Consider the following 9744-nt stretch of genomic DNA (forward strand, 5'->3'; position numbering starts at 1 on the left):
AGAGTTCTCTTACTGGCTTGAAGATATCCACCTTCTCTCTGTGTCATCGTATGGTCTTTCTTCTGTACACAGGCTGGGAGACAGAGTGAGCTCTCTGGTATCTCTTCGTCTTTTTATAAGGATACCAATCTTACTGGGTTAGAACCCCACCCTTATGACAACATTTAAGTTTTATGACCTCCCTAAAGGCCGTCTCTTCAAATACAGTCACATTGGGTGTTAGGGCTTCGACATATCGATTTTGGGGTGGGGGACACAATTTTGTCCATAACACCATATATGCAACAGTTTATTTATGGGCTCTCTATTCTATTCTATTTGTCTGTATGTCTGCCTTTATGCCAGACATTCACACTGTTTGATTAATGTAGCTTTGTGATACATTTTGAAACCAGGAAGTGTAAGACCCTCAACTTTGTTCATCTTTTTTGAGATTGTTTTGGTCATTGGGGGTCCCTTGAGATCTTATATGAATTTTAGGATGTTTTGGTCATTGGAGGTCCCTTGAGATCTTATATGAACTTTAGGATGGATTTTTCTATTTCTTAAAAAAAATCCTGTTGGGACTTTGATAGGGATTACATTGAATCTGTAGATCGCTTTAAGTAGTATTGTCATCTTTTTTTTTTTTTAATAAACGTATTTATTTTTGGCCGCGTTCAGTCTTCGTTGCTGCACACAGGCTTTCTCTAGTTGCGGCGAGCGGGGGCTACTCTTCGTTGTGGTGTGCGGGTTTCTCATTGCGGTGGCTTCTCTTGCTGCAGAGCACGGGCTTTAGGCACGTGGGCTTCAGTAGTTGTGGCTCACGGGCTCTAGAGCGCAGGCTCAGTAGTTGTGGCACACGGGCCTAGTTGCTCCGCGGCATGTGGGATCTTCCTGCACCAGGGATCGAACCTGTGTCCCCTGCACTGACAGGCGGATTGTTAACCACTGTGCCACCAGGGAAGCCCACTATTGTCATCCTTTTTTTTAATATATAAATTTATTTATTTTATTTTATTTATTTATTTTTGGCTGTGTTGAGTCTTCATTGCTGTGTGTGGGCTTTGTCTAATTGCAGTGAGCAGGGGCTACTCTTTGTTGCGGTGGGCGGGCTTTTCATTGCAGTGGCTTCTCTTGTTGCGGAACTCTAGGTGCACAGGCTTCAGTAGTTGTGGCACATGGGCTCAGTAGTTGTGGCTCACGGGCTCTAGAGCGCAGGCTGAGTAGTTGTGGCGCATGGGCTTAGTTGCTCCGAGGCATGTGGGATCTTCATGGACCAGGGCTCAAACCCATGTCTCCTGCATTGGCAGGTGGTTTCTTAACCACTGCTCCACCAGGGAAGTCCCTGAACTTCATTATGTCTTGAGACCAGGTGTGATCTCAGTTAAAAGACCATGGGGGCTTCCCTGGTGGTGCAGTGGTTGGGAGTCCGCCTGCCGATGCAGGGGACGCGGGTTCGTGCCCCGGTCCGGGAAGATCCCACGTGCCGCGGAGCGGCTGGGCCCGTGAGCCATGGCCGCTGGGCCTGAGCGTCTGGAGCCTGTGCTCCGCAGCGGGAGAGGCCACAACAGTGAGAGGCCCGCGTACCGCAAAAAAAAAAAAAAAAAAAGGCCATGGGTTCAAGTCCCAATCTGAGTTACACGGTTTCAAAACCACTTCTTTCTGCCCCTCGCCCAGCTCAGCCAGGTAGAAACTCTACTCCAGACTGGTGCAGCCAAGAACACAGGGCTCCCTTTCCCTTATCCCCCAGTCAGGGTTTTCTTCCCAGGAGGAGCCAGACATTGGCATTTCTCACCTTGTGTCCCAGGTACCTGTTGCTGAGGCTAAGAGGTGGGGGCTCCCCTCTGATGCCTAGTCCCTACTCATGGGATGGAGGCATTACCTTAGGTGTGGCACCACTGAGAATATTGGGGCCCCAATTGCCCTTGCCCCAGGCTGTAAGGTAGTGGTTCCAATGACAGGAGAGGCAAGCCAGGAAGACCCCAGACTACTGTCTTCCCTTTCCCACAGAGCACTCAGCTCCTAAAGCAGGAATATCACTAAGACAGAAGCATACAGTTGTCCCCTCCCCCAATGCCAGAGCCGTGGACCAGAGGTTTTGGCTGAGGCAGGGGAGAAGTAAGCCATAAAACAGATATTTGCAATCTCTCCCGCAAAGGAACTGGTTTTCTTTACAACAGAACAAGAAGTTCAAGCCTAAAGGTGTTGTAAATAGTGACAGTTGTGGCAAAAGGCAATTGAGAGATGTGTAGATCACACATGAAGATTCAGGCTAAACTGTAGGCTAGCTAGTTTTCAGGAGAGAAGTGGGGAAAGAAACAATTGGAAGAAGCCCTCCTGGGGTCAGAACAAACATCAAACACTGACTTCTGGAAATATTACTTCAGAGGAGACTGAATTAGATTGGATGGTCTATAGAGCAATTTATGCCCCATGTCAGTACTGAAAACAATAGGGCAATCGGCCAGCAATTAGTAGGCCTTAACAGCTGGGTGTGGTCAAAGAAAGAGGGGGAAGAGTTCTGGCAAAACCACTGTTATCCTAGAACCACTGTGGGCATATCCTAAGCTGCACCTCTATGAGAAGCAACGTCAGAGGCTTCACATGTGGGTGTTGGGTGGTGAGGGGGTGGGGTGGGGTGGGGGAGAATGTAATTTACTAAAATAATCCAGCCAGTGACACTGAGCAGGGCCCTGTGGGGCTCCTGGGCACAAAGCCTTTCTGTGTCCCCCATTTCTTTGATTATTGGAAATAGCCTTCATTCAGCCTCCATTACCTTCCCCGACTTCCAACAGACAGATTCAAGCAGTTGTTATTTAGGGAAGGGAGGGGATGCCAGACAAGGGAGAAACAAACAGTCAAGAGAAACAATAGTGCAGCCTTGAGATAAGGTCACACAAAGATATCTTTGAGCTGTTTTTCAGATACTGAAACCCCCTCCAGGTGGGAGAAGGTAACGATTAATGATGGTATGCTACCCACAAGCATGTGGACTCCAGAGGAGTTGGAACCTGAAGGTTGATGATTCTGACTCCTACTTACCTCACCATCAACCCATCAGAAGAATGCAAGCCCGTCACTGCCTTGATCCTTATCACCTACCCCCCACCACAAGCCCTGTCTATAAGACCTCTCCCTATTCCCCAGGGAAGGGGCACAGTTTTTGTGGCCTAGCCTACTGTGTTCCCTCTTTGCCTGCATAATGGGAGTACTGGAAGAAGAAGAGAGAGAGAAAGGAACTGAAAAAATATTTTAAGAAAAAAATGGCTGAAAACTTCCCAAGTTTATTGAAAAAGATTAACCTACACATCCAGGAAACTCAATGAATTTCAATTAGGATAAATCAAAGAGATCCACAAGCAGACACTGCACAGGAAAAATGCTCAAGTCAACATCAAGAAGAAAACCTTGAAAACAGCATGGGAAGTAAACCACTCGTCACTTAATAAGGGAATCCCAATAAGATTAACAGCTGATTTCTCAGCAGAAACAATGGAAGCCAGAGGGTAGTGGGAAAATAGCATATTCAAAGTGCTCCCCCTGAACCACTGTTAATCAAAAATCCTATATCCAGCCAAGTTATATTTCAAAAACAAATGCTCAGATTCCCTCTGAGTTCCAGGTTGATGGAGGTGACTTCATGGTCGACATGTCTATTTGGATGTCCCAGGGGGATTCAAACCCACCATTTCCCAAGCTGTCCTCATCGTCTTCCCCACCCCCATGATAAGTGTGTTCCTTCCTGCATGCTCTCCAGCTCAGTGCATGGGCCACCCTCCACCCAGGTGCTCATTCCAGACTCCTTCTCCCATAGCCGCAGGCCCCAAACACACAACCCCACATCCCTCTTCACCCCATTTCTTTCAACAGCCTCTCAACTTCTCTGCTTGCATCCACGCTTGCCCCCTTTCTGACCCATGGCCCCCACAGGAGCGAGAAAGATTTTTCTTAAATGCTCTGGAAGCTGCTCTGTGAGTAGGGATGAGGTTTAGTTGATGCGGGCAGGGAAGTATCGGTGCAGCTATCCACCGGCCAGCACACTGCCTCTCCCACCCCACATGGGACCCTTCAGAGCCTGGGGTGCAGTGAGAGGTCTGTGTCTCAAGGACTGAACTGTGGAGTCACACACAGTTGGGAGGTTAGTGGGGAATAAGGTGTAAAAATATTTGGGCTGAACCTTGAAAATACTATGCTGGTGGGGGAAAGGATAAACTGGGAGATTGGGATTGACATATACATGCTACTATACATAAAATAGATAACTAATAAGGACCTACTGTATAGCACAGGGAACTCTACTCAGTACTCTGTAATGATCTATATGGGAACAGAATCTAAAAAAGAGTGGATATATGTCTAACTGATGTATTTTTCTGTACAGCAGAAACTAACACAACATTGTAAGTCAACTATACTCCAATAAAAAAATTTTTTAAACCTAAAAAAAGAAAAGAAAATATTATGCTGTGAAGTAAGCCAGACACAAAAAGACAAATACTGTATGATTCAATTTATATGGGGTACTTAGAGGCAGTCAGATTTATAGAGACAGAAAGTAGAATTAACAGGGGCTGGCGGGAGACGAGGGAGGAAGAATTAGTGTCTGATGAGTATAGAGTTTTTTCTTGGAGAATATGAAAATGTTGAGGCGGGGGGTGGTGATGCTTGCACAACAGTATGAATGTACTTAACGCCACTGAATGGTACACTGAAAAAGGGTTAAAATGGTAAGATTTATGTTATGTATATTTTACCATAGCAATAAAACAATTGCTACTGACAAAAAGAAAAAGAATATTTGATTGATAGAGTGAGCGAGGAGAAGGCTGGAGGGAGGCGGATGGCAGCCTGTCTGTGCTCTGACAGGACTGAAGAGGAGCCCTGTCCAGTGACCTTAGAAGGAAACCATGCCGAGCTTCCAACTGGTTGTCCCTCATCGGAAACACATCAGCCAGAGGCCTGCACGCGTTCCCCTCATGTGTGACTCTTCCCCCTCTCTCTGCCCTCACAGTGGTAGCTGGCCAGTGTGGGGAATGAAGAGGAGGCAACTTTGCTCTGGAGTTCTCCCGAACTGGGAGCCAGTAAGAAGGTGATAGGATCTGGGAGGGACTGATTGCTCCAGGGCCCGCCCTACCACAGCCTTGGGCCCTCCGCCATAAATACCTTCAACAGGCCTTCGCGGGAGCTAGGCAACTCCACCCTGGCTGGAGCCAGCCTCTATAGTTCAGGTCTAACCTAGGTTGCAGCTGGGGGTCGGCCTGCTAGATTTTCGCCTGAACAACCTGGCTTATCGTTGTGGCACCTTCACCCTGGGCAAACGAGATAGTCAGCCTTGGATCCGTAAACCTTCCCCCATTCCATTCACTGCTGGCTGAATCCTGTGACTTGGGACAATTCTGGGTCAGACCCAGGGAAATTACATTTTTAAGGGCTTGGAAGGGAAGAAAAGGGGGCCGAGGGGAAGGTCAGGGATGATTCTAGGCCCTTGAGGAGCCATGCTAGTTTTCTGAGAAAATGTGTTTCTTCGGAGAAACGAATATCCAAGTAGGAGCCCAGAACTGACTCTACCATTATTCCAGATACAGAAACTTCCTAATTCCCACAAGCCTGACACCAACAGGAGTACCCTTTGTGCCACCTTAAAGCATGGCTGCTGCTGGAAGAGCAGAGCTACCTGAAGATTATTCCAGGCCCGTGATGCCCTCACTTCCCAGTGATGTGCTCACCTGTAGCTAGTGAGGCCAGAGCAGGGTCAGTGTCCCTTGACTTCCAGCCCATTGTCTGTCTATATACCCTTATTACTCTTAGCTCTTCCATTTACATCTAGTGGCTTGAGGATTTGTCCTGGGCTAGCACTGCCCTCTTGTCAGGTATCTCCACAACTTTTTTTATTTTCCTGCAGCCGATGCTCCGGTAAAACTAGTATAAAATGAATGACAAGAAGTTCTCCTTCATGATGGGCATCTTCTGTATCCTCAACACCATCCAGTTCCTCATCTTTGAAGTGAACGAGGTTGCATACATCGGCTACGAGGACAACTTCAGCATCTACAGGGAGACAAAGTCTGAGCTAGTCTCTTGGGTCACGACCTACAAGAAGCACATCAACATCTGCCTATCCACCATCACCCTCATGGTCAGCTCCTTGCTCCTCTATTGCATCCACATCAGCAACTACGTGGGGCTGCTGTGCTACACCATGTGGATCATCACCTATGAGCTCCTCAGCTTCTCCGTGGTCCTGCTCACCAACGGGACCGTCAAAGAGCAGTTCAAGGAGCTGAGGTACTTGCACTTGATTTTCCAGGTCTCCCGAATGATCCTGCACTTCTTCTGTCTGCCCTTCGTCACCAAGTATGCGTACTCCCTTTACAAGGACCTCAAGACTTTAAGCAAGACAGGCCGCTGCAAACGCTCCTCTGTTGGTACAGTTGACTCGTGGCGACCTGTTGGGCTGGGAACCTTGTCCCACAAGTTAAACTAAACTGTGCCAGGAAGAAGGGAGAGAGAGGGACAGTGCCCCCCAGCGGTGGCTCACCCTTCCCTGCCTGCCTTCTGCTGATTATCCTTGCCTTTTCCGGCTTCTCGAGTTTTATGCGCTGAAGAATGACCCTTGGGGGAGGGAGGGTTGCGTGGATCAGTTATTATACATGAGTATTTGTGACTTGTTTTGGCATTTAATTATAGACCGCCCTTGTGCTCACTTAACCATCTCATTGGTGTATCCTGTCGTCTCTCATTGTACCCTCCTCTCTGCACATCCTTAGTTTCTAACTTTTCTCTTGTGGATTGCCCACTGATGCCTGGTTCTGCTGAATCCTTTATGAGCAGTGCTATTTGATAGAAATTTCTGCGCTGATGGAACAGTTCCACATCTGTGCTGTCCACTAGCCACACGTGGCTACTGAGCACTTGGGACATGGTTATTACAATCTAGGAATCAAATTTAAAATCTTATTTGGTTTTAATTACTTTCAGTTTCAATAGCCACGTGTGGCTGGCTTGTGGCTACTATGTCGCAGAGCACAGTAATCTGGAGCCTCATTTTACTCCTGCATATAACTGTAGACCCCCTTTCCAATTTCATGCATCACTCTGCTTTCCTCATAATGTTCAGAAAGCAGTTCCTCATGTTGGTTCATAACACGGCAAGAAGAATCCCCATTTAAGAAAGTTCCAGGCTTCCCTGGTGGCACAGTGGTTAAGGATCTGCTTGCCAATGCAGGGGACACGGGTTCGAGCCCTGGTCCGGGAAGATCCCACATGCCGTGGAGCAACTAAGCCCATGCACCACAACTACTGAGCCTGTGCTTTATAGCCCGCGAGCCACAACTACTGAGCCTACACGCCTAGAGCCCGTGCTCCGCAACAGGAGAAGCCACCGCAATGAGAAGCCCGTGCACCACAATGAAGAGCAGCCCCCGCTCACCGCAACTAGAGAAAGCCCGCACCCAGCAACGAAGACCCAGTGCAGCCAAAAATAAATAAATAAAATAAATAAATGTATAAATAATAAAATTTTTTTAAAGTTCCAAGATTTCTCAACTCAAGCACTATTGACATTTTGGACTGGATAATTCTGTCTCATAGGGGGCTGTCCTGTGCATTGTAGGATGTCTAGCAGCATCCCTGGCCTCTACCCACTAGATGTCAGTAGGATCCCCAGCCTTTTTTTTTTTTTTTTAGCATCCCCCAGCCTTGTGACAAACAAAAATATCACCATGCATTGCCAGTTGTTCTCTGGGGGGCAAAATTACCCCCGGTTGAGAACCACTATTTTAAAGCAACACACCCCCAGTGCTTAGAGCTGGTATGCCAACTACTATTAACTAATGGAGTGTACCTTTAATAAGAGCTCTTTACATTTACCACCTTGTATAGTTTTTGTTTTGTTTTGTTTGTTCGTTTTATTTTGCTTTTGGCTGCTCACGGGCTTTCTCTAGTTGCAGCGAGCAGGGGCTACTCTTCGTTGCGGTGCGTGGGCTTCTCATTGCGATGACTTCTCTCGTTGCGGAGCACAGGCTCTAGGCGCACGGGCTTCAATAGTTGCAGCACGCAGCCTCAGTAGTTTTGGCGTGCGGGCTTAGTTGCTCTGCAGCATGTGAGAACTTCCTGGACCAGTGATCAAACCCGTGACCCCTGCATTGGCAGGTGGATTCTTAACCACTGAGCCACCAGGGAAGTCCCACCTTGTATAGTTTTAAATTCTAATGTTCCCATTTTATGGTTTGATGAAACTTGAGACTCAGGCCGCTTAAGTGATATGATCAAGGCCCCATAGTATCAAAATCGGGATTTGGATCTAGATCATCTAACTTCTTTTTTTTTTTTTAATTAATTTATTTTTGGCTGCACTGGTTCTTTGTTGCTGAGCGCAGGCTTTCTCTAGTTGTAGTGAGCGGGGCTACTCTTCGTTGCAGTGCACGGGCTTCTCGTTGCGGTGGTTTCTCTTGCCGCAGAGCAGGGGCTCTAGGCGCGCGGGCTTCAGTAGTTGTGGCACTCAGGCTCAGTAGTTGTGGCTTGTGGGCTCTAGAGCACAGGCTCAGTAGTTGTGGTGCGCGGGCTTAGTTGCTCCGCGGCATGTGGGATCTTCCTGGACCAGGGCTCGAACCCGTGTCCCCTGCGTTGGCAGGCGGATTGTTAACCACTGCACCACCAGGGAAGTCCCTAGATCATCTAACTTCTTATATGACTGTCCTACTTGGTTCCCTGAAGCACTCTTACTTTTACCAAGATAAGAAGAGGGACCTCCTTTTAGAATAATTCCTTTTCCTTCAAAAAATGTTGGGAGTGAAGTCAGGGACACTGTTTTGACCATGCTCCTCCAAACCATGCGCACAATGACAGCAGCCCAGTTTTACTGAACACAATTTGTGCCAGGTGGCATTCTAACAATTCCCTCAATTCCTCCCACCACCCTGTGAGGGACAGATTTAGATCCAGGCCAGGTCCCAAAATGACCACCAGATGGCAGTCAGCAATCAGCTTTTGCTTAGTGCTGTTTGGCTTCTAAACCAGGGATTTAGGTCCCCTAGGGGTGGCTGATTTTAGGATTTAGGGAACCTCAAGCTGATGACTGAGGATTAATAGCATGTGTCTCCACCCTAGTCCCATAATGTGTAACTTGGTACCAGAAACAAAAAACAAAACAGGCCAACTTCAGGGTTCTAATCCCCTGTCCCAGCTGGGGTAGCAGAGGGAAGGTCGTGTGTGGGGGTGGGGTGTGCGTGTGTGGGGGTGGGTGTGTGGGGGTGGGGGGTGTGTGTGAAGAAGGGGTGGAGAGAGAAACAGAGTTCCAAGAATCAGCTCAGCTAAGAGTTACCTGCTGCCCTCAGATACAAGGCTGTGCGCGCCTCGACACCGAGAGTCCTTGGAAAGTGCTGTGTCCACCTCCACTTCCCAGCCTCCCATTCTCTCTGGAACTCCTTCCACTCCACTGAGACAGCTCTTGTTAAGCTGATCTCCATGCTGCCCAATCCTGAGCTCCGCCCTCCCTTGCCAGACCTCTCCATGGCTTTCGACCAGCTGATCCCTCCCTGTCCTGCAAACAGGTTTCTCTTTTGGCCTACGGGACACCGGGGCCACCACTCTCCATTCACCACCTACATCACTGGTCCGCCTCCATCTCCTTTGCTGGTCCCTCTGCATGTCCCTGACCTCCAAACATTGATGAGCTCCCAGGCTCTGTCCTTGGTCCCCTTCTCTTCTCTGTCTGGGTCACTCCCAGCTGTCTTGGCTCAGGCCCGTCATGGGTAACCCCCA

At 48.3% G+C, this 9744-nt stretch overlaps 2 protein-coding genes across 3 annotated transcripts in view; one reads left to right on the top strand and one right to left on the bottom strand.

Annotated features, from left to right (window-relative positions):
- Nucleotides 1-9744, bottom strand: part of TBC1D22B (TBC1 domain family member 22B) — a 126083-nt gene that overhangs the window by 91715 nt on the left and 24624 nt on the right. The window lies entirely within an intron of this gene.
- On the top strand, nucleotides 5811-6466 carry TMEM217B (transmembrane protein 217B). Its single transcript, XM_022581793.3, has one exon. It carries the CDS (start codon nucleotides 5912-5914, stop codon nucleotides 6464-6466), a length of 555 nt encoding a protein of 184 aa, XP_022437501.1. The 5' UTR covers nucleotides 5811-5911.

Source organism: Delphinapterus leucas, chromosome 10, assembly GCF_059928025.1.
Source record: "Delphinapterus leucas isolate spDelLeu-1000000601 "Yukka" chromosome 10, BTC_Dleu_Yukka2, whole genome shotgun sequence".
In the NCBI taxonomy this organism is placed as follows: Eukaryota; Metazoa; Chordata; class Mammalia; order Artiodactyla; family Monodontidae; genus Delphinapterus; species Delphinapterus leucas.